Here is a 24,988-nt window from a genome sequence, read left to right as displayed (position 1 = left end):
ACATCCCTTACTCCTAGAGAGTTCCTCTCCACCTTGTACTATCATTTATCTTCATTCCTAATACATAATCCAATGCATGCTACCATTTGTATTTGGTCTCAGAAGACCTTTGAACATAGCGATTACTCTTTCTTTCTTTTTCTTTTTTTTTTCCCCCTATCCTCCTACCTGAATCTCTTTCCATCTTATATTTGTACCTTTCTAGACTCCTCCTGCATAGATTGCCTTTTCCGACCCTGAAGTGTGGTATAAAGTAACAGTCAAAACTTTTATGTAAATATGCCATATAGGTATTTAGGAAAAGTATAGCTATATTGGGATAGAGGGTCACTGTGGTGAAGAGAATTTGGTGACTTCTGGATTAGTCCTGAATTCAGTTTTCAGGTTCTCACAATGGAGTCATATATTCAGATTTTCCACCCTTTAGAGTGTGGTTACAGATTCAAGTACATTCTTGATGGGCTTAGGTGCTGCAGTGGCTCAAGATTAGGAAAACAAAGTACTGTTATATGTTCTGTCGCATTCTTCCTGATTTGTCTTAGTACTTAGGGAACTTTAAAAGAAAATGCTGTAGTTGCTACAACTTTAAGCTTGAAACATTGAGATTGTATCTCTCTTCCAGTTTGAGTCATATGCATCATGGACATTATTTTCTTGTCATCTTAACTGCAAGACTTTCAGCAGACATTGAGAATACTTTTTGCAACAATACAACTTTTATTTTGCCCTTTCCTCAAAATAGGAATGTAGAAGAGCAGGTCAGGCTTTTGTTGAAATTGGTATTTGTGACTTAGTACCAAATGCTGGCCTTAAACGATGAAAAACTCTTGCTTGTGTGCCATTGATGTCTTCTGTTTATATTACATTTCTTGAATTTAAAGTAGAAACATATTAGTCAAACAATATTGTGATCTTATCTTTATTGTGAGATCTTACAAATCTCTTTCTCTAAAGGAGATCTGAACTGCATAGCAGGTGCAACATCCAGAAATGGTGGCTTCATCTGGGATGTCCCAAAAGGCAAAATGATAACCAGATTCAGTGAGGTAAGATGAGATTACATCTTTTTTGTCTATATGAAATGTATGTTAATCATTCCCTCTAGTGTCAATAAATAAAGATGGGTCAAAGTTCATATGTTTTTAAAAGGTGTTATAATATAAAAATCTATAGAAAGAATTATGTGGGTGCCAGTTTATCTTTGAGGCAGAAGTATTTTTACTTCCTCAGACTGGGTTTGTGACATGAGAATGATGAAGCACTAGATGGTCTCCATTATCTTAAAATCGGTCCTGTAGTGTACACAGCAAAAACATAGCTGATTATTTCTTAAACATGTAAATGTATATGGACATATAGACTTTAAACTGGGTATCAAAATGTAAAATGATGTTCTGTATTTTCAGACATAAGGCCCAGAAAAAATTTTCAGTCCCTGAATTCTAGACCAAGAAAGCTCCATTTTGCAGCATGCTAAACAGTATGCCTTATTTACAGTCTTGCCTTGTATTACCTGAAATCTATGCAGGTATTTGCAAGTCCTGAAACAGTAGCATAATTGTTATTGGCAGAAGGAGCTATTTAATGCTGTGTTGTAGTATTCTATACTATTTTGTGTATTCTTAGTATATAGCTGTAATCTTCAGATTATACAGACATAATTAACTGTGACGTCTGCATCAGAGGACAAAGGATGCTCCTTAAGAAAGAGATGGGGAGGGCAGAAAACAAATATACATACATTCAGGAGTTCCTGAGTTCTAATACTCAGAAGATTTGCATTTTTACTACTAAACATCTTTTCTCAAACACTTTGTCTTGATACACGTTCCCCTTAAGTTTTCACATACCACAATTATTCATGCCCACTAACTTCATTATTCCAACAAGTTGCTAACCTCTATTCAAGCTTTAGGTCCATATAGTTATGGGTTGCTCATTCTTCAACTTGACCCCGTTTTGTCTCTTGGATCCTGGAGAGTATGGCAGTTTTACTGTCTCTCTCCTCAGTCCCAATTTTTTGGACTTGGATTCTCAAATATCCCAGCTATATTGGGGACTCGTTATAATATGGTTCTGTACAGTGTACTTTACTGGAAGAAAAGGGCTTGAAGCCCATAGGAGAATAAAATAAAAAAGATGAGTCAATAGATGAGAGAAAAAGGGGTGAATTATTTCTTATTGATAGGTATTTTGCATTTTTTGAAGCATGGAAAGAATGGAATCTTCTGCATTGCCTGGAGTCATAAAGATTCCAAAAGAATAGCAACCTGCAGCAGTGATGGATTTTGGTGAGTGTTATTGGAAGAAAAAAAAAATGCTAAATGCACCTCTCAAGTCAGTAAACTTTGACAGTACTATCAGTGATTAATTTTAAAACTGTTCTTACTGGCCAAAACTTGGATTATATTAATCTCCTGTACTTGTTAGGATATATTTTTCATGTTTTTAAGAAGAAAATAAAGGAAATTTTGCAAAAGGAATATTGTTTAAGACACTCTGATAGTGAAACTGAATATTGATTTTTGTTTAGCCAAGAATATTCTTCTAGGTTTCTTATCTGTAGATATAGAGGACACTTTTCAAAAGCTATCCCACTTTACCTATCTTCATTTTTTAAATTTTTTAAAGTTTGTTCTTTCAAGGACTAGGAATTGCTATTTTAGAACAAAGTAATTGCAGTTGTACTATTACAGGTGTATAATAGTTTATTTGTAAAAACTTGCAAATGCCCGTTGAGAACAATTTTGCATGTGTTGTGTTTCAGTACATTTTAAAATCCTTGTTCATTCTTTTCCTTTGCTACCCATGTTATTTCAGCTCAAACATAACAAGAGCATGAATTTTAGAAAACAATCAACTTTTTTTTTTAAATCCCTAAAGGTCTATTTGTACCTTAAAGCCATAGCTACAACTTAGATTTTGGGCTGTGAGGATCCTTTCAGGGAGGGAGGTACCAGAGTGGACATCTTTAGAGCCCCTCTGAAGGAACATGGACTCTGGAGTCCAATTAAATGTTTTATTGGGAAATATGTAGTTAGCCTTGTAGTTGAGGGGCTGTAGGAATAAAGATTTCTCATATTCTTTCCGTATACTTTTTTGCTATCTGGCTTATTTGCACAGAATCAGACTCGACTTTTGGATAGCATATTCAGAATGCTTTTTTCCTCATAATATTACATTGTAATTGGTTTCAGTATTATTCGAACCATTGATGGCAAGGTTCTTCACAAGTACAAACATCCAGCTGCAGTGTTTGGCTGTGATTGGAGTCAAAACAACAAGTAAGTAAAAATTAACCCAAAGAATTGATAATGTTTACTATTTAAATTGATTAACAATAAAATAACACAAAGTTATTTAGAATGTGATATTTACTGTGATATTAGAGCACTGAAATTGTTTCTGTTCCACAGTAGGATATGTCTGTAGCAGCTCTATATTCCTAGTAGTGTATTTCATTGTCCAGCATGTTAATGTGTTACTACTTAACTTTCAAAAGAGGATCCTTTCATATTGATGGGAGAAAAAAAAAATTTCTCTGGCTGAATATATAATGGGGAAAAAAAAAGCAGACATTCAATACCAGGAAAATGAGGTTTAGATTGGCTTCCTTTTAATGAGTGCTAAGCTGAAGATATAGCAGGCAACTAAATACACTGTGATATATGTTAATTTTGCAGATAATTCCTAATAACAACAGGAGAACTTTTTGTCAAAAAACAATTATACAGTAATTCTATCTATTAATAGTTGTCTGTTGGGTGCTTGGTCAGACTGTAGTGCAAATACTATTTCCTGTTACAACTAATGGATCTTTATTAGTTTTTTTTCTGATTTAGTATATTTAATTGGGTTATCAATAATTACATCATAAAGAGACAAAGGAGAAGCAAAAATAAGCTATTTTTTAAAGTAAATTGCAAAATACGCATCATACTTATTTTTAAACTAAAAAAGTACTTTTGGTGATCCCGGTGACTGAGGATTTTACTATTTTTATTTTGCAGAGATATGATAGCTACTGGTTGTGAGGATAAAAATGTTCGTGTTTACTACTTGGCAACTAGCTCTGATCAGCCACTGAAAGTTTTTACAGGGCATACTGCGAAGGTGTTTCATGTACGCTGGTCTCCTCTGAGAGAAGGAATCCTCTGCAGTGGCTCTGATGATGGGTGTGTATTTCTGAACTACTAGAAAACGTAAAACCTCAAGCAGGACTATTAGAGAAACTTAAGATCTTTAGCTGTACTGATGCTGGCACCTTCAAAAACTCTGTGAATAGTGTAATAATCTAAACCTCTGCCTTGTTCAGATTCAGGCTGTAGCCTTGCTGTTAGCTTAATATAGTATTTGGACAGCAGGATAATTCTCAAAAATTGTCACAACTGCTGTAGGAATGCAACTTTCCAAATGCTTTCCCAAGGGTAGAGTCAGTGACTGATACCTGTTGCTCCCAGGAATGATACAAGGAGGATACCACATGCTTACACTATGTCTAAAGATATGGGTGCAAGACCTGCTCTTATTTGATGTCTTTCAAAAGTATAATTGAGTAGAATCTGTGGAGATTTTTAATCGTTGCGAGGTACGTCTGTTTTGTTGGTTTTGATGACATTTTTTGAGGGAGAGTGCATCAGTCTGTAGTAAGCAGGAGGAAGACATTTTCTGTGACTGTAAGCCACTTCCCTGTAGAGTATACAAAACATTTCTGTAAAGGATCACAAGTTTGGAGTATTGGCTTCTATTGCTTTCCCCAATATCATTCATTAGATATCTATGCTTGCAGCAAAATCTGTTAGTTCATAGTGTAATGATTCATGAAAGAAACCAACTTGACAACAAACTTTTTACGTGTAAATCCTCTCTATTTCACATGAGCAAGAAGTAGTGAATCCAAAAATTTGTCATAGTGTCATTATGAGATATTCTGATTTTATTACCAATCATGGCTATATAGTAAGTCTTGATTACAGAGGGATTTTCAGAATACAGTCACACTTTCACTTTGAGGGAAGGGGATCGTTGAATAACTTAGTCCCAGGTAACACAGAAAGTAAGCAGTCTTCTGAGTTTATTGTACTTGGTAACACTCCTGTTCATAGTCAAACTCAGAACTATTTCAGATGTCCTGTTTAGCACCTAGTCTTATACAGTACATAGGAACAGTATGCAAGGGTCACCCATGAGCACATATTGCTGTAGGACAATATATATGTAAATACATAAAATGGCCTTCTAACTTGTGTATTCTACTTTGTGATGCAAGGCCCATCAAATGGCCCCTTTGCAGCATTGGAGAAACTGTAATAGGTGGCTTCGCTGCCATGAGTGAGATTAGGTAACATATTTGATAATGTAATAAAATTTAGCCAGAATTACAATGATCTTTTCAAGAAACTGAACTTCTAACTTCCTAATTCTGTAGTCTGCTCAATTAGCTGTACCCAGCAACAGCAACTACTGAAAATAAAAGGAAATGTTGGAAACTTACTTGGTTAAAAGGGAAGGAAAAAATAGTGAGAAAGCTGGTATGAATTCTTCCTCATTACTTGTGTAATTCTGGTGGGAGTTTCACAGTTTAAGATAGTGTGGTGTCCACTTCTGCCAAGTGACAAATGCCACGTTCAAAGTAGAGAAGACAACAGAATAGAATATCTCAGTTGAAGGGACCTACAACGATCATCTGGCCCAACTGCCTGACCACTCCAGGGCAGACCAAAAGTTAAAGCAAATTATTAATGGCATTGTCCAAATGCCTCTTAAACACTGCCAGGCTCAGAGCATCGACCACCTCTCTAGGAAGCCTGTTCCAGTGCTTGACCACCCTCTCGGTAAAGCAGTGCCTCCTAACATCCTGTCTAAACCTCCCGTGGTGCAGCTTTGAACCATTCCCATGCGTCCTATCACTGGATACCAGAGAGAAGAGATGAGCACCTCCCTCTCCACTTCCTCTTCTCAGGAAGCTGTAGAGAGCCTCAGGTTGCCTCCTTTTCTCCAAGCTAGACAAACCCAAAGTCCTTAGCCGCTCCTCATAGGACATTCCTTCCAGCCCTTTCACCAGCTCTGTTGCCCTCCTCTGGATGCATTCAAGGACCTTCACATCCTTCTTGAATTAGTGGGGCCCAGAACTGCCCACAGTACTCGAGGTGAGGCCGCACCCACACTGAATACAGCGGGATGATCACCTCTCTTGACCGGCTGGTTATGTTGTGTTTGATGCACCCCAGGATGCGGTTTGCCCTCTTGGCTGCCAGGGCACACTGCTGACTCGTATTGAGCCTGCTGTCGACCAGCACCCCCAGATCCCTTTCTGCAGGGCTGAAACTCCTCTCCCCGTTTATACTTGTGCCTGGTGTTACTCCGTCCCAGGTGCAGAATCTGGCATTTGGACTTGTAAATTTCATCCCACTGATGGTTGCCCAATGCTCCAATCTATCTAGATCCCTCTGCAAGGCATCTTGTCCCTCAAGAGAGTCAACAGCACCTCCCAGTTTGGTATCATCACCAAATGGCTAGTAATATATTCAAATCCTGCATTTAGATCATTGATAAATATATTGAACAGAACTGGCCCTAGAATTAAACCCTAAGGAACACTGCTGGTGAATGGTTGTCAGCTAGATGTAGTCCCATTCACTACAACCCTTTAAGCCCTGCTGTTCAGCCAGTTCTTCACACAGCGCACCATGAACCTGCTCATCTCACAGTTGGAGAACTTGTCCAGAAGGATGCTGTGAGGGACAGTATCAAAAGCCCTACTAAAATCCAGAAAAACTACATAGAATCATAGAATCATAGAATCATTAAGGTTGGAAAAGACCTCTAAGATCATCGAGTCCAACCGTCAACCCAACACCACCATGCCCACTAAACCATGTCCCTAAGCGCCTCATCTACACGTCTTTTAAAAACCTCCAGGGATGGGGACTCAACCACTTCCCTGGGCAGCCTGTTCCAATGTTTCACCACTCTTTCAGTAAAGAAATTTTTCCTTACATCCAATCTAAACCTCCCCTGCCGCAACTTGAGGCCATTTCCTCTCGTCCTATCGCTTGTTACTTCGGAGAAAAGACCAACACCCACCTCGCTACAACCTCCTTTCAGGTAGTTGTAGAGAGCGATGAGGTCTCCCCTCAGCCTCCTTTTCTCCAGGCTGAACAGTCCCAGTTCCCTCAGCCGCTCCTCATAAGACTTGTTCTCCAGACCCCTCACCAGCCTCGTTGCCCTTCTCTGGACACGCTCCAGCACCTCAATGTCCTTCTTGTAGTGAGGGGCCCAAAACTGAACACAGTATTTGAGGTGCGGCCTCACCAGGGCCGAGTACAGGGGCACGATCACTTCCCTACTCCTACTGGCCACACTATTTCTGATACAGGCCAGGATGCCATTGGCCTTCTTGGCCGCCTGGGCACACTGCCGGCTCATGGTCAGCCGGCTGTCGACCAACACCCCCAGGTCCTTCTCTGCTGGGCAGCTTTCCAGCCACTCTTCCCCAAGCCTGTAGCGCTGCATGGGGTTGTTGTGGCCGAAGTGCAGGACCCGGCACTTGTCCTTGTTGAACCTCATACAGTTGGCCTGGGCCCATCGATCCAGCCTGTCCAGGTCCCTCTGCAGAGCCTTCTTACCCTCGAGCAGATCAACGCTCCCACCCAACTTGGTGTCGTCTGCAAACTTCCTGAGGGTGCACTCCATCCCCTCATCCAGATCATCAATAAAGATATTAAACAAGACCGGCCCCAGAACTGAGCCCTGGGGAACACCACTCGTGACCGGCCGCCAACTGGATTTGACTCCATTCACCACAACTCTCTGGGCCCGGCCATCCAGCCAGTTTTTGACCCAGCGCAGAGTCCACCTGTCTAAGCCGTGAGCCGCCAGCTTCTCTAGGAGAATGCTGTGGGAGACAGTGTCAAAGGCCTTGCTGAAGTCCAGGTAGACCACATCCACAGCCTTTCCCTCATCCACTAGGCGGGTCACCTGGTCATAGAAGGAGATCAGGTTGGTCAAGCAGGACCTGCCTCTCATGAACCCGTGCTGGCTAGGCCGGATCCCCTGGTTGTCCCGCTCATGCCTTGTGAGCGCCCTCAAGATGAGCCGCTCCATAATCTTCCCCGGCACCGAGGTCAGGCTGACAGGCCTGTAGTTCCCCGGATCCTCCTTCTGGCCCTTCTTGTGGATGGGCGTCACATTGGCAAGCCTCCAGTCTTCCGGGACCTCCCCCGTTAACCAGGACTGCTGATAAATGAAGGAGAGCGGCTTGGCGAGCACCTCCGCCAGCTCCCTCAGCACTCTCGGGTGGATCCCATCCGGCCCCATAGACTTGTGAGTGTCCAGGTGGCATAGCAGGTCATTGACTGCTTCCTCTTGGATTATGGGGGGTTCATCCTGCTCGCCGTCCCCGTCTTCCAGCTCGGGGGGCCGAGTACCCTGAGGATAACTGGTCTGCCTGTTAAAGACTGAGGCAAAGAAGGCATTGAGTACCTCAGCCTTTTCCTCATCCTCAGTGACAATGTTCCCCCTTGCATCCAATAAAGGATGGAGATTCTCCCTGGCTCTCTTCTTGTCATTAATATATTTGTAAACACTTTTTTTGTTGTCTTTAACGACAGCGGCCAGATTGCGTTCTAGCTGGGCTTTTGCCTTTCTCATTTCTTCTCTGCACGACCTAACAAGATCCCTGTACTCTTCTTGAGTCGCCTGCCCCTTCTTCCACAAGCGGTAAACTCTCCTTTTTTTCCTGAGTCCCAGCAAGAGCTCCCTGTTCAGCCAGGCCGGTCGTCTTCCCCGCCCATTCTTCTTACGGCGTACAGGGACAGCCTGCTCCTGCGCCTTTAAGACTTCCTTCTTGAAGATCGTCCAGCCTTCCTGGACCCCTTTGCCCTTCAGGACCGTCTCCCAAGGGACTCTCTCAACCAGCGTCCTGAACAGGCCAAAGTCCGCCCTCCGAAAGTCCATGGTTGCGGTTTTGCTGGCCCCCCTCCTTACTTCACCATCTACCGCCTTCCCTTCATCCATTAGGTGGGTGACCTTATCATAGAAGGATGTCAATTTAGTTAACAAGATTTTCCTTTTGTGAACCCATGTTGACTGGGCCTGAAGATTGCATTACTCTTTAAATGCCTTTCAATAGTACCCAGTATGATCTTCTCCATAATTTTTCCAGGAACTGAAGTTAGACTAACAGATCTGTAGTTTCCTGGGTCTGTTAGAGGCCTGTTAAAGCCATAGGAAAGATAGATCTTACAGTTTTGCTTTGTTTTTCTTTCTTTTTTTCCCCCCCCAAGAGTCCTAACAGACAAATTTATTACACATGGAGGAATATGGGCAAACTTCTTTTCTCTCACTTACATGTAAGATAATGGTGCATGTGAGATTTTGAAAGACTATGCGGTAGATGGAATAGTTTCTTACTCTGGTGAGCTGTCTTTGGTGTTTTTTGTAGCCCATCCTAAACATGAAGGGCATTGGCCTCAACCTCTCCTATTACAACTTCTATAAACGTATTGCAAATAAATATTCTGATAAATTTGAAGCTTAGAATATTGCTGAAGTAGAGAGATAATCATATTTCAGTAGGTGATTTGATGAACATAGGTCTTTTTATCCTGTTTCAGTACTGTTCGAATATGGGATTATACACAGGATGCTTGTATAAATGTTCTTAGTGGACATACAGCTCCAGTACGGGGACTGATGTGGAATCCTGAAATTCCTTACCTTCTAATATCCGGCAGTTGGGACTATACAATTCGAGCCTGGGACACAAGAGATGGAACATGTTTGGACATAGTTTATGATCATGGTGCAGATGTATATGGTAATATTTTTAATTTTTTTATTGAAATGCATTTTAAAGTATTTTAAAATTTATGAAATAATTTAATGAAACTGGTTATTAGATGAACTTAATTATGTGACTACCTTTTTAAATGTCCTCTTTACTAGGATTAACATGTCATCCTAGTCGTCCATTTACTATGGCATCTTGCTCTCGTGACTCCACTGTGAGACTCTGGTCATTGACACCTCTTATAAACCCTCTACAAATAAATATCTTAGCAGATAGATGTTGGGATGAGATTATCGGTAATACAGGTAAGTAAATTGTATATGCTGTTGTTTTAATTTTCTGTATGTTACTCTACTATTTTTTTTTCTCTTTTTTCTTCTTTTTTTAATTTTCATGTATAAATCTTTGTGTGTGTTAGATCGTGCTGTGGAATCTGGTGCTCCTCCTTTGCTGTGTGGTAAAGTTTCCAGGGATATTAAACAAGAAGTGGAAAAATTGACAGGAAATCCTCGAGGGAAAAAACTAAGGTGGTTTTCAGAATGTTTTTCAGTAAGTATTCTGCAAACTTAAGGATGTTGTCAGTGTGCATGACTTTCTCTTCTGAAGTCAATCTCCAAAACTGAAGTTTCTTTCTTCTCTACCATTTCTTTTTCTCTCTTTCTTAAAGGGAGCTCAGAAAATATGCAGAAATCAATTCTGTCTCTTAACAGTTCTGCATGTAAAAATGTCCATGACTGAATTGTTTGTCAGTTGTGAACACCAATTTTTCACAAAGTGAAATAGGTGGGATAATTTAATTTTTGATAGGAAACGTTTGATTTGACAAGAATTTTCTATTGAAGAAAATGAAAAGATGTGTTTTATCAAACTACATTGGAGTTCTTAATTTTAATCCATCAAAGGGACACCCTCATTACAGATAAGGTTTGAACTGCCCAAGTGTCTGTGCCAAAACTGCTGTATCACCTTCTAGGAGCTGTAGATCTGGATGACCCATGCCCCAGTATCAATCTCTGGCCTTGCTCCATTGCACAGTAATATTTCCTATAAATCACTGCAGCTTCTCTGTGCAATTGCTTACCTGCATAGGAGCTGAACTTGAGGTAGGGCAAGGACAAAAATACTTGTTTTGATTTCTAGCTAAATTGAAGTGTATGATTTAGAAATGCTGAAACAATCTTCCTCAATTACAAATCTTGAAATTTCCTGTTTTATTAAAAATGTATTTTTATGGAATTCCTTGTTTTACAGAAGTTACACATTTTGATGTCCTGTGTTGATTTGAGAGTAAAACTGTTATAAGAATATTAGAATTTTCCAAGAACAAAAACTTTTTTTGATCAGCTGCGTTCAGTGTTTTTTGAGTCCAGAAAATAGTGTTGTGCTTAAACTATGGGGAGTCAAGTAAGACCTTTAAGGGACTGAAAAAAGAGGAATAGTCTTTTTTTGTAGTAGGATCTTCTGCTTTTTACCAGCTCAGAAATAATTGGACTTCTAAACTTGTAATCCTGTTATTCTTAGAAAAACTCCTTCAGGTCAAAGGTTTAATGATTTTTTTTTTTAAGCTTTTAATTACTCACTCTTTTCTAGACCTCATTGAATGTTAAACCATTGTCCTACTTCTACAGAAGGATTGATTCAAACGTTAGACCAGTAAAAATGCTTAAAATTTATTTTTTAAAAAAATCACCTTGATAGCCTGCAAGATTTTGTGCGTATACAGTTATACCATATGTGTCTATTTTAAGATTTAATATTAAGATAGTAAACCAGATGGTGGCAGCCAAGCCTTGAAGATGTTTTTTACCTGGCCCATGCCTTTGCTTTACAGAAAACTGTAAACAAGTACTGGGGCAGCTGCTGCATCCCAGCAGCTGAATGTTGTTTTATGCCAGCAGTAGCCACCAGATAGCTTGTATTCCTTTGGGAGCAAAAGGGAAAACTCTCATGGCAAGCCCTCAACTGTGTCCATACATAAACAAATACTTCTGTTCATGGCTTTTGCTGTATCTTCACAGCCTTCAAGAAGACTGAAGGGGTTGTAGTATCTTGAACTAATTCATGTGTTCATAGTAAAGCTTCTAATACTGAAATGGGCTGAAATTGTATTTCATGGAATTGACTGATAAATGTTTTTCAATGTCTTTATAAGTTTAATTTCTCTCTTGAACAATACTGTGATACAACTCTTTCTTCCCTAACAATTCTAGCCTCCAGGAGGCAGCAAAAATTTGTGGGATTTAGTTGCTGTAATAAAAGGACAGGATGACAGTTTGCTTCCACAAAACTACTGCAAAGGAATTATGCATATGAAACATCTCATTCGATTTAGAATGGTAAGTGAAGCATAAACAGTATGTGAAAATGGTTGTTAATCCATTGTAGTATTTCACTCTTTAAAAATAACATTTAATGCTTTACAAAAGGGTCACAATTTATTTCATGTCCAAAGATATTTGTGCAATATTGGTTCTCCGTGCAATACTAGTCTGTGATAAAAATAGCATCTAGCTAAGTCTGCGTGACTTCATGCATACTCAGTGTTAAAACGCTAGGTTACAGTTATTAACTAGAAAAGCAGTTTTCAAAATAATGAAAAGAAGTTGCAAAGCAAGCATCACTACAGCTTGAGCTAAGAAGCGAGTTTGTCTTCCCTATTACATATACTGTACTTTTATATTCAGTAAAGTCAAATTATTTGGTTGTATAAACATGAAGTTTGTAGTTATGTTCAGATGCAGGGACAGGGAAATTATGTCTGAAAATGGAGGAGAGTCAGCAGAAGTATGCTCTATAGCTGTCTGGAAGAAGGAGTGGAAAAACAAGAACCTGTCATTAATACAGATATGCCGCTGAAGAGTGACTCAGATGCGAATGTGAAATTCAAGTACTAGGCCACAAATTTATTAGTAGCTGCATATATGAATATGCAACCAGACATAAAATTTGTGCAGAATATGGGGATACGTGGTTCTGTGAGGGACTTCTTAAGGATACTAAAGAATCCCATACTGTAATGACTGGATTGGAAATGGAGGAAAGGTACCTATTGGTATGGATCAGGAAATGCATAACTCCCCACTTGCCACCCCCAGGGCTAAATACCTGCCAGGTATCACCTGTTGCTTGCTGATGCAGGCTGTCTCTTTTGCAAAATCACAGACTCTTAAAGAGTGTCCTATATACCTTATGACTCTTAAGTGATGGAAGTTTTTTATTGGTGATGTTAACTGTAATAATAGCAGCTGCTCTGCTAATACTATGAAGCTCTGTGTGTGCGTGCATGTGTCCAAAAACCAGTTTTCTCAGCCAGTTAGCCTGAGAAGAAGAAATTAATTCTTGACTCAGCAGCTGCCATTGGTCTACATTGCCTGTATCAGAAATAGTGTGGCCAGCAGGAGTAGGGAAGTGATCGTGCCCCTGTACTCGGCCCTGGTGAGGCCGCACCTCGAATACTGTGTTCAGTTTTGGGCCCCTCACTACAAGAAGGACATTGAGGTGTTAGAGCGTGTCCAGAGAAGGGCAACGAGGCTGGTGAGGGGTCTGGAGAACAAGTCTTATGAGGAGCGGCTGGGGGAAGTGGGGTTGTTTAGCCTGGAGAAAAGGAGGCGCAGGGGAGACCTCATCGCTCTCTACAACTACCTGAAAGGAGGTTGTAGCGAGGTGGGTGTCGGTCTCTTCTCCCAAGTAACTAGCGATAGGACGAGAGGAAACGGCCTCAGGTTGCGCCAGGGGAGGTTTAGATTGGACGTGAGGAAAAATGTCTTTACTGAAAGAGTGGTTAAACATTGGAACAGGCTGCCCAGGGAAGTGGTTGAGTCCCCATCCCTGGAGGTATTTAAAAGATGTGTAGATGAGGTGCTTAGGGACATGGTTTAGTGGGCATGGTGGTGTTGGGTTGACGGTTGGACTCGATGATCTTAGAGGTCCTTTCCAACCTTAATGATTCTATGATTCTATGATTCTATGATTGCAGTCTACTTTGGTGAAGAATGTTCAAAGTTTGTTCTCCATCCTCCATATATGGTATTGTAAAGCCATAAATAGCCAAATGCCATCTCATGTGCATTGATGATAGTGAAACTGAGAATTCTTGAAATGTAAAGTGAAGATCCTTTTTGCCCCTTTTTTTTTTTTAATGTTAAATGTGATCCTGTTGCAGCTTGTTTCTCAAACTCTGCCAGATGGAGAAATTTAGTCCTATCTCTTCAACTAATATAAAAATTGCAGTGGTTGGGAATATAAATTATTTATTGGTCATAAGGTTAATGGGGTATGACAAATCAGGACACAGTAGGTTGAGCCTACTGTCTTTATTCTTTCTTTATTTGGACATCATTATAATGGCAATAAGTACAATTTCCGGCTCTGTATGGTTTATGTTCACAAATACTTTTTTGACATTTCAAAAAAATCAAGATTTTTATGATGGACGTCTGGGTGAATTGCTATTACATATGAGAAAACGCTTGAGAATAAAAAAAAATATATAAAAGAGATCAAAGGAAGATGAAGGAAAATGTATGTGTGCAACAAAACACTAACAGTTACTTTAACAATATAAATAGTTCACTGCAGTCTCATTGTAATCTCTTCCAATTAGCCTTTTCTCAAAAGGATTTTTTTCTTAAGTGATAGCCTTTATATTCCATTGTAATGTTTGACACTAGTTCATTCTTAAGAAAACTTGTTTGCATCACAGAAAACTGTACTTTTTTTTTTTTTAATTTTTTAAACTTTTTTTTCCCCCCCCTCAGTCCAAGGCACAAGAACTGACAACAGTAAAAATGTCCAAGTTCGGAGGTGGTATTGGTGCACCAAGCAAAGAGGAGAGGCTTAAAGAAGCTGCGGAAATACATTTAAGATTAGGACAAATTCAGCGATATTGTGAACTAATGGTAGAACTTGGAGAGGTAAAATATCAGAACATTATTGAAGAACAATAAAATATGAAGGTTTCTGAAAACCAGCTACCCTAGCAAAGATGGGGTAGCAACAAAATGGGTCACAAGTCCAGAAAAGAGTAATATTGCTCCAATTATATTATTTTTAACATATGCAGTCTAATGCATAGCTCATTCTTTATTTAACCTCTTGACAAATTTATTTTTAATGGAAGAAACATGAAACTAGTTAAAAATACAGCTATTTCTCAAAATAAAATGATCAGGTTAAATGTATTGCTGCTTTCTTCTAGTGGGACAAAGCGCTCTCAGTTGCACCTGGTGTATCGATGAAATATTGGAGAAAGTTAATGCAAAGGTAAGGTAATAAAAATACGATGCTGAATTGTAGCTTCTGTCCATAAAAGGACACAGACAAGTAGGAAGGAAGGATACTAATATCAGTTGTACTTGGCTTTTGTTAGAGCATTCTGGTGATGTTGCTTTTTGTTCATAAAGCTTTGGGATGGAACTGTGGAGGATATCAACAACGATTTTGTGTACAGGAATCAAGTTAAAAGGGTTGAGCATAAATTGCAAATTTAACTGGAAACTCTTTAGCGCGGTATCCACAGTTTGCAAGTCTTCCGAAGTCTGGAAAGGCAGATGGGTTTCAGTGAACTTTATATGGCTTCTCCATGGTATAGGTGTTAGGTGATAAGTTTAGTGATCAATTATATATGTAGATCTTTCTTGTTTATTTATTCATTTGTTTAATTAGGAGAGCTGATCAGTTAATTCAGGAAGAAAATGATGATGTCATCCCATACTGTATCGCTATTGGAGATGTGAAGAAACTAGTGTCTTTCTTTACTTCAAGAGGCCAGCTTAAAGAGGCTCTGCTTGTTGCACAGGTATTATTACGTACAACAGTGTGGGAGATGTATTTAGCTATTCGTTTCTAACTCTGAAGATGACAAGTATATTTAAAAGGCTAGCTCTTCACTTTTGCAAAATGGCTAAATAACGATACCCTACTCTTTACTTTCCTATTGTATTGACCAGTTTTAATGCAGAAATCATAAAAAGGTATCTCATGCTTACAGATTTTAAGCCTGATTCTTCTAAATTGCAATCAAATACCCATAATGAAAACTAATGTATTCGTTTTTGAATGGTTGAAGTAGAAGATTAACCTGATTTTCAGCAGTCAATACTGCCCTTAACATCTAAGACATGTAGGATTTTTCTTGCGTTTTTACTGAGGTCTTGGTTATACTACTTCCTAGAATCTTTGGATGAAACTGTTCAGTTGCAGAAGTAATCGATATAGGAAATCAAACTTTTAAATTAATGCAAAAAACAGTACAAGAGATTACCAAAAGCACGTATGTCCGTTCTGCTTCCTAATGTAAACACAAGTTAAAGGGTGCACAAAACATGCGAGACTGATACTTTGTTTCACTCTTTCTCACTATTCCTTTATTCTTTTTGAGTAATTTCGGCATACTTGATATAGTTTGTTAAATAAACTGTCAAGATATGTCCCTGGTACATTCTCTCATGCCTACCTGTCCTTGAACGTTCAATTGCCTCAGATATAAGAACTTTAATAATGCATGTGAATTTGTCCTTTAGAAATTGTCTGTCTGTATGTTGTTGTTCTTCTAATAGTAGCTGAATAGTGCACAGAATGGAACTTTGAGGTATGCGTAAATTTAACAAGTTATAATGTTTGAACCTTAAAGCACCTTAAAGCTTTACAAAGATCTTCATTTTTCTTGTAAGAGAGACATTGCTGGGGTTGCTTTTATTACAATTCATAGAATAGTCTTTGTCTCAAAGGTTTAATCAGATAATATTAAGCAATAAAATACGAGGACTTTCCTTCTCTTTTAACTGAGCCCTGAGTATTAATGTTGTTATCCAGGCTACACCTTAAAGCACCTGAAAGAATTTCCTTTTAACCCACACTGATCTCTTCTCATTTAATGTTAGAAATAATTTATTGCCAGACACAAAAAAGGTTCAGCTTATGCCACTATATAAACCTTTCCAGATTTGCTGGTATACCTACTGAGACGTATCTATGGAGTTTATCCTTCACTCACAACCACTTGCTCCTTGGGGTGTAAAAATCAAGGCTGTAGCCCTCACTGTGCATTTTAAGCGTATTCAAATGCTGGAAAAATCCTGTACAAATGCTTAGGAAGGAAGAGGTCTCTTGCTTCTCTTGAATTTCTTGTATGGCTGGATAAAACTAGGCTAAGATTTAGCTATGAATAAGTTCACTGGTTTAAACATTCCTTTGTTATAACTGGGCTTTAGAAGGATTTTTATAGATCTTAGATTATTTTTCTGTTGTTGAAAAATCACATTTCATATTCAGTTTGATTGGTGCATTAATTAATCCTTTTTTTAATTCACTTCTAGGCAGCTTGTGAGGGAAATATACAGATGTCACCACTCTCCACAACAAGTGGATCTTCAAATTCTGGTGGAAACAATACAGATGATTATAATGAGTAAGTTGTTCTAGTTTATATCTAAATCCTCATTTTAGTGCAGAATGTAAAGTCACCAAGGGAGATGAACCTTAGTGGTTTAATTTGGCATCAGCAATGTAGAATTCAACAACAAAATACTACATCTTCTAGTACTTAGTTGATAGAGTTACTAACTAACTGATGCTACACTGAATAATTCCCCCGTTGTGCTGCCTCCTGGAACCAAATGGATTTTTCATATGTATGTATTATAAATATCATTTCATTTGCTTGATATTTAAGGTGCATTCCTATGCACTTAAATATGTTTAAATATGTAGCATATTAACTTAGAGCTTTTGGTAAGTAGAGTAAGATTTAGCATTAACAAGTATCTGTGAGACCCTATGTTTTATGCATCTTCTCCTCCTGAAGCTTCACTGTTTATCATCAGTGAAGTTTCTGACAATGTACACTAATGGCCATATTTTCATTGTGTGCGCCCATAAAAGAAACAATGCATCTCTCCTTGTTTTAGAACAGTGCTCAAAAACCTAAATTACATTATCAAGTTATATGTGTAGTAACAAAAGCAGCTTGGAGGCTGTGTAGTTACTTCGTTTACATGTGCAGTTTTTGAGCAATTAGATATTTATGCAGACTTCACAGGTACAGAATGAATATTCAAATATTTGATTTTTCTTCTGTCAATCTGAAGAGACGTTTCCATACTGTTGTAGATTTGGGGGAATCTGACCCACCTGAATATGCACCAACATAAGTACTAGATGAAGCTCTAACGGATTGCATTTTGAAAGCTAGTGGTGTCATTATCTGTAAGTCAAATACAGAAATTTTAGGGTACAGAAGCAAATGTGGTGACTTGTACATAAATTAAGAGCCAAAGAACTCCAACCTTTAAGTGACCTTGCAGAATTCATGTTTTGTTCTTGCAGGCTCCTGCACAAGGTCAGTAAAGAACTGGCAGAATGGTATTTCCAGGATGGCCATGCAGTGCTTGCAGCATGTTGCCATCTGGCTGTTGAAAATATAGAGGTAACCTTTTTTTTTGCTTCTTCTCTCTTTAACTATGGAAAGGCCAACATTGACTTCCTTTTCACATCTCCACGTTAACTGTTTTTTAAAATGTATGTACCACATTCTAAAATGTATTACTTATACTTGGTATTTGCTTTGTACATATTTATGTAGAGAGTTTGATCCTTACAATATTGAAGTTAGTAGCAAAAATCCCCTGATTCTATTAAATTCAAGATTTCTCTCATGCACAGGAAGTAGTATGTTGTTATTTAGTTGTATTTTCATATATATAGTATCTTGTTATATTAGAAAATATAAGGTACCGAAGTACCTTACATATATACATATACACTGTTTATGGTGTTTATTTCCATTTACTGTTTATGGTGACTCAAAAGACCCATTCAGAACTGGAACTTCATTGTGTTACAAAAGATGCAATCTCTACCTTGAAGAATTTGCAGTCTAAATGGTGAAGTAAATAGGAAAAAAACTTTACCCCCTCAGTACAAAAATAGGGCTGACGTGTAGGAAACATTTTATTAGACTTTCATTTTGTTTGTAGTTTTACAAACAAAATTTTGTTTCTTTTCCTCATTCTCTCTGGATTTTGTTGTTGCTGACCCAACATGTTCTTCCTCCGCTATCCCCCAAAATGAGTAAAATTCCATCTTAATGAGCTGTTCAGAGAGAAAGCAATAATCACTTAATGCCTATATTTCAAAATAGACATGTTTCAAATTGTTGTGTAGTGTCTTATTGTTTAATATTCTGCTATGCCTATCAGCATCTCCAGATGCCCAGAAAGGGTAAGAACAAGGAGAGTCCTTCCTGGTTGGTTGGTTTGGTTTGGTTTGGTTTTTTTGAGTCTCCTTTCATCAAAAGAGAGGGGAAATATGTACTCTGAAAGCTAGTGTCCTTACTTAAGACTAGAAGGAACTGCGATCATGCTTTTTATGTATGATGTGTAATCTCTTTGGTTGAATAAAGGAAGATTCTGCTAAAGGAACTCTTTGGTTATTTAAAAACTGATTAACGTGGTGCAAAATTATTTACTCATTCAAGAGACCCAAATTATATATAAAGTTGCTTTAATTAATGCATACTTTGTCCTTCTGTAAAAAGCAGTCTCATAAGTGAATGTCATATGCTCAACATGGTGAATCCCCAGAAATGCTTGTGTCCCTTAATGATATAATTTTTTCATTGAGCAAGCTTGCGATGGCAAACCTGATTCGTGGAAATGAACTGGAGTTGGCAATCAGTGTGGGTACTGTCTTAGGAGAAAGTGCAGCTCAAGCAACACATTATGCCCTAGAATTACTAGCAAGAAAATGTATGACAGTAACAACATGGTAAGAATTTCTTAATCCGAAGAAAATTTTTTTTTTTTCCTTCCCCCCCTACCAAAATGATAATGGTGTTTCATTCTGAAACTTTTATAGACACCAAGCCACCATGGGTAGGTAGAATAAGAATTGCTGCTTGAATAAGAATTGCTGTATTAGACCTTTGAAGCACAGGGCATACAAATGTTCTGCTTTAATCTCAAAATACATTACGTATGCATTGTAAACGAGAGAAGAGTCATTGTCAAACAGAGTATGAAACCCGCTGAGAAAAAACCTAGATACTTGGGCAATAGGTAGCGTAGGAAGTCCTAGTCTGTACTGAGTAAAAATGGCTGCTTCAGACAAAGTAAGGCTAGAATTTAGTTATAAAGTCAAAAGGAACAGAAGCTTAAGTAGGATCTGTGAAGTGATTTTTAAGTACTTGCTTGAAAAATGTAAAAACCTAAGAGGCTGAGGAATTATTTTATATTGGTATTGGGAATACAAGACAGCTAACAAGATTTAAGGATGAAACAGGATTACTATTTAATTCTTCAGGAGTAGGTAATTTCTCTGTTGCATGTAGGGGAAACTATCTCTGCGAAATTTTCTTTTCCTCCTTGTAGTGGTTTTACTTTGAAGGATACAGTTTTGGTCTGGTTTTTGTCTACCAATGAAAAGCAGAAAATCTTCCTAAGATATATTTGGCAGCTGTACAGGTGTTTTGGAATTAACATTTCATAGAAAATGTGTGCACTTAAACAGGTACTGCAATTAAGCATCAGTTTTTCTGCTACAGTTGGTATTTGCTTAAGCATCTAGAGGTAGCCTGAGAGAAACATAGTGGAACTCCTCTCTACAGAGCATTTAGCCTGCCTTAGACAATGAAGCATTGTAGAAAAAGATAAAATAAGAAATGGATGACTTGCTGCTTTGGTTTTGCAATGATTTAGCATGTCTGCATTGCACCAGTTCTAACGGGATTGTTTTGGCAACTCCATCTGCAGCTTTTAAAGTCTCTGAAGCTCTTTCTCTGATCTCCCTGCCTTCATTGTGAAGAGTGAATTTTATGCAGCCTCTGATAGGAAGCACTGGATGTGGAGTTAAGAAAAACAGTGTATATTTTTTCCAGTTCCATAACAAAAGCTTGTTCTGATCTCAGTGCTGTAACAAGTACTTAGTGTGGCATTTACATGTCTGTATATAAAACTTCTGCAAACTTATGGCACGTGTACATTGAAGTCTACATGATAAAATTTTAAATTGGTGTACTGCATATTGCCCAAGTATACATCCGGATTTGTCAGTGGGTTTCATATTGCTATACTGAACACCTAGTACAGCTACACCCTGCAATCCTGCATTCTGATTCGCAGCCATTACAGCATATTTTTCTATTCTGTAGGAAAAGACCAGAGATTCCTGAATCTCTTCATATTTTGTAATAAAGAGATACTGGCACAGCATAGTACCCCTTGGTCCACTGCATGTGTAAGATCATGTATGGGGAGGCTGGAGTTCAAGGGCCTCTGATCTTTGAAGGGCTCCCTTTTTGTTTTTACTGGTTGTTATGCTTAGGGATATCCATCAGTTGGAAACATTTCATTATAGATACCTCAAGGAATACCGAAAGGACCTTGATGGGTTAGTAATGAAATCGGTTATTGGTGGAACGTTTTTTGGGGTTTGGTTGGTTTTGGTTTTTGGGTTTTTTTTTGTTTTGGTTTTTGGTTGGTTTTTTTTTTAAGTGCTCTAAAATATAAAATCCAAACAAAAAAGTCAAAACTAAGCATTCATGCCCTTCCCCATCTATCCAAATCTACAGCCTTGGGAAAATGTGTGAACACCATTTCCATTTTATTTGTGTTTAGCACCTAAATACTGTTAAAAGCAACCTTTTGCTATTCAGAAGGCTAGTGGTATTTTACTTGAGATACTGAATTCTGCATATGCAGACTCAGCCACCTGATTTTGGTCTTTATACTGACAGTGTTTTCAGCTTGATTCTTAAAAAGCATTCCAGGTAATGTGATTTGTAGGCCATTCTATGAGGGCCTCTTCGGATTTTTTTAAATAAACATTTGCTTTCAGTTTTTTGGCTGAGCAATTTCTAATCACTTTAAAAAAGTCTTTAAATTGCCTATGAAGATGAGTACATGTGAGTAACTGATCTTGAAAATAGTTTAAGAACTTGTGAAATGTACTATATTCTGAAAGAGCCTTTCTGTACCTTGCAAAAGTGGCTATTGCATGGTAATAGTATACAGATTTTCCAAAGACCTTTTGGCATTAGCTTCTTTAGGTTGTCAAAAGGCATTGGAAAGCTATTTTTTTGTTGTTAAACAAAGTCGGCTAACTTGACCCTCAGATTTGCTGTTGTTGTTTAATTATTTTCTATTAGATTTTTCCTCTGTAAAATAAGAATAGAAAACAAAGTTTTGTTCATTACTGTTTCAATGTCTTCCTTTTAGCTTTCCATCACTTGGATACAGGTATTTTGCTTGTTTATAGAAAGAGAGATTTGAATAGCGTGTGACTTTACTAATGCTAAAAATAAGCTTAAACTAAGTGTTCTAATTTTTTAATTGTGATTAATACTTGAAAGTGGGATAGAAAGCAGTTGCCAATATTGGACAGTGGCGTACTCAAACATTTTTAAGCCAAGGGCCGCATTCTGAAAATCCAGGGAAACTCAGCAGGAGTTTTTGCCTTACACAGGAGCAAGTCAGTCTTGTGGGTCACAGGAGAAATGATGTCTGCATGAATAGTCACAGAAAAACCAGAATAATCAGTTATTAAAAGCTCAGTGGAATAATTGTTTCAAAATAATGTGTTAATATTTACATATATTCCCTCCAGCTGCTTGTTGTGTTAAGGAGGGGGTAACAAATGGTAAAAAGTTACAGAAATGTCAGTTTGCTAAAACACAATTTTCCTTTCAGAAGGATGAAAATAGGTATCACATTCTTTCCTTGTGTAATCTCTCTTTTGTAATGTCACAGAAGCACTAGCCATTCTGGATGACTGAGAGATGCTTTATGCTGATGTCACAGAGCTCTAGAAGCCTGGAAGTTTGAGGATGGTTTCGTGACACAGAGCCACATTAACGTCTTTCCTTCTTTCAAATTGGATAGGTCCTAGTATCCCTTCCCATCCCTGCTCACATATTCTTCCATCTCACTTTGAGTTGGTTCTGATGCTTGAGGATTGCACAGCTGTTTAATTCAACCAACTAAAGCAACAGAAAATTAACACATGACTTCCCAAAAAAGATGACTAGATTAAGCCTCATTTATTGCACCAAAATAGATTTGGAGACTGAGGTTGCTTCTGCTTTTCTTTGCAGTAAATTCTTTATAAAAGGAATGTAAAAGAGAAAACAGAGTTTCCTCCTATTACAAACCATCAAGAGTAACTACATGTCATCTTTTGTTTGTGCAGGGATTTAGCAGCTGATCTTCTTATGATGATTCCTGATAATAAACTGCAGTTAGTAAAACTATGTGCTTTTTATCCTGGATGCATAGCAGAAATAAATGACCTGCATGAAAAGGTACAATGAAAAAGAATTTACCTGAATGCTAACAAGAGGTTATGTATTGCTTTGTTTACTAATTTCAGAAAATTTAAGGCCAAATAAACCTGTAGGATGAATTTGTCACTAACAGTCGTATGTTACATATCCTTTTTTGCTCTTTTAGCCTTCCTTTGACTTTATTTTCAGTGTTGCACAAGAACTTTAGTTCTGTAATTCTACTTTGTGTGTAGTCTTTCCGTGACACGGGTTACTTCCTGAAGTACCTTATGATCTTCAGAATTACCCATCAGTATGATTTATAACCTCCTCATCGCTGAAGTGCACCCTAATCATGTCTTGGCAGATCAGCTTTCTGTACTATCCTGAATTGTTTTGCATCTTATGCCTGTAACCTCCTGAAATCCCCCCCTTTCCTCTTCAGCAGCAGAAGGGTCTGCTCCACTAACTCCCTTAATGTTCAACTCAGACTGCACATCTATTAAGCAGTAGTAAAAAGTTCAGAAAAACATTAGCAATGGAAACTGATACAGCTTAAATTAAAGTTACAGAACCTTCTCCTCCTGTGTTCTGTGGCCTAGATGGCTTTCTTGATGCACATTATATGCAGGTATGTCCTTCAAACAATGACTTCTTTCAGAGGGAGTTTGATCTTATTGTTATGTGCAAACTTCAGTATTTCTCTGCATTTTACAGAATTGTTTGAACATTACAAGAATTCTTTGGCAAAATCTTTGTTTTCCAGTGTAATCTTCCTGATGTAGAAGAATGTATGCGATTGGCAGAGACAATTCAGGCAGATGGGGATATATTTGAAACCATAAAGTACTATCTGTTAAGCACAGAACCTGAAAAGGCTCTCCCTATTGGCATTCAATACGTGAAAGGTAGGTACTTGGATGAAGAAACCTTTTAAAGCATAAGGCATTTGTATAGCTTGCCTCTTGAGATATTTTTGTTTCCATTTTTCAACAGAACAACTTTGTGGCTCAGATTGGACTTTAGATTCAGTCTGTCCATATCTTGATCTTCTAAGTTACATACGCACTGAACGATTAGTGTTGCATAAATGTAGCGAGTGAGTATATTTTCCTTACTTATAAAAGTGGAAGTTTCATTAAAGGAAATTTTTGGAATTAAAAAAATATAGGTGCATGCTGTTAGTATCATTTTATGTTTACCAGAAGAGGGGTACAAAAAAATTGCAACAAGCAGGCTAGTTCCCAATCTGGAGAATAGAATGTGGAATTTCCCTAAATTTTCAAGGTTTAGCAAGAAGAAAAAAGATATTTTTACTGCTTCTTTCTCTGTGGGGTATTTACAATGGGTGAATCAACGTTGGTCTTATTTGAAGAATCTCACTTTGATCAGCTCTGGTTTCAGTTTCCTGAAGAAAAAGAGCAGTAGTACCACACATAGATGGGTTTTTATGTCAAAGTGTTAAGGAAATTTGAGCTGTCACTCTCAGAATTAACTCTAAAATAGTTGGATAGCTGTGGTTCACCTTTATGGCAGGTGGTTGAAGCGAGGCCTGGGTGCCTGCACAGGTGTACATGTGAGGAACTAAAAGGAACTAAAAGAGTTAAGCAAAAAGCTGTGGCCTTGGCAAAACTGAAGTCCACGCTAGTATGTGGGGCAATTTTATGTACTTTTAGAGTTCTATCTCATTAAAAGGTCTGAGTGAAATTGCTTTTGTAGCTTTACATGATTGTGCTTAATAACTGTGTTGTACATGCTATTTAAAATTTAGTAATTGAGATCAATATAAAGCAGATGGAGTCTGTTTCAACAATTACATCACACAGAAAGTAAGCATGATCAGCAAACATATATTCTCCACAAAAGATGGATGGATAAATTAGGTTTTAAAATTATAATTTGAATATGAGTTTGTTTAATGTTTTTGCCAATGCTTGTTA

At 38.1% G+C, this 24,988-nt stretch overlaps 1 protein-coding gene across 6 annotated transcripts in view; it reads left to right on the top strand.

Annotated features, from left to right (window-relative positions):
• Positions 1-24,988, top strand: part of WDR17 (WD repeat domain 17) — a 63,666-nt gene that overhangs the window by 33,873 nt on the left and 4,805 nt on the right. For 4 of the 6 annotated variants that reach the window (XM_076336487.1, XM_076336488.1, XM_076336485.1 and 1 more), the window contains 18 exons: positions 955-1,046; positions 2,209-2,291; positions 3,198-3,284; positions 4,011-4,175; positions 9,618-9,820; positions 9,949-10,098; positions 10,212-10,342; positions 12,004-12,129; positions 14,551-14,706; positions 14,991-15,055; positions 15,458-15,590; positions 17,110-17,201; positions 18,119-18,218; positions 19,419-19,558; positions 22,006-22,026; positions 22,976-23,087; positions 23,815-23,956; positions 24,045-24,147. In XM_076336487.1, coding sequence (XP_076192602.1) covers positions 955-1,046; positions 2,209-2,291; positions 3,198-3,284; positions 4,011-4,175; positions 9,618-9,820; positions 9,949-10,098; positions 10,212-10,342; positions 12,004-12,129; positions 14,551-14,706; positions 14,991-15,055; positions 15,458-15,590; positions 17,110-17,201; positions 18,119-18,218; positions 19,419-19,558; positions 22,006-22,026; positions 22,976-23,087; positions 23,815-23,956; positions 24,045-24,147 — 2,101 coding nt within the window. The remainder of the gene's footprint in view (positions 1-954; positions 1,047-2,208; positions 2,292-3,197; positions 3,285-4,010; positions 4,176-9,617; positions 9,821-9,948; positions 10,099-10,211; positions 10,343-12,003; positions 12,130-14,550; positions 14,707-14,990; positions 15,056-15,457; positions 15,591-17,109; positions 17,202-18,118; positions 18,219-19,418; positions 19,559-22,005; positions 22,027-22,975; positions 23,088-23,814; positions 23,957-24,044; positions 24,148-24,988) is intronic. The other 2 variants (XM_076336491.1, XM_076336486.1) reach the window with 2 other exon arrangements.

Source organism: Aptenodytes patagonicus, chromosome 4 (genome assembly GCF_965638725.1).
Source record: "Aptenodytes patagonicus chromosome 4, bAptPat1.pri.cur, whole genome shotgun sequence".
Classification (NCBI taxonomy): domain Eukaryota; kingdom Metazoa; phylum Chordata; class Aves; order Sphenisciformes; family Spheniscidae; genus Aptenodytes; species Aptenodytes patagonicus.
Note: the sequence above shows the minus strand (reverse complement) of the source record. Positions and strands in the feature narration are given on the sequence as shown.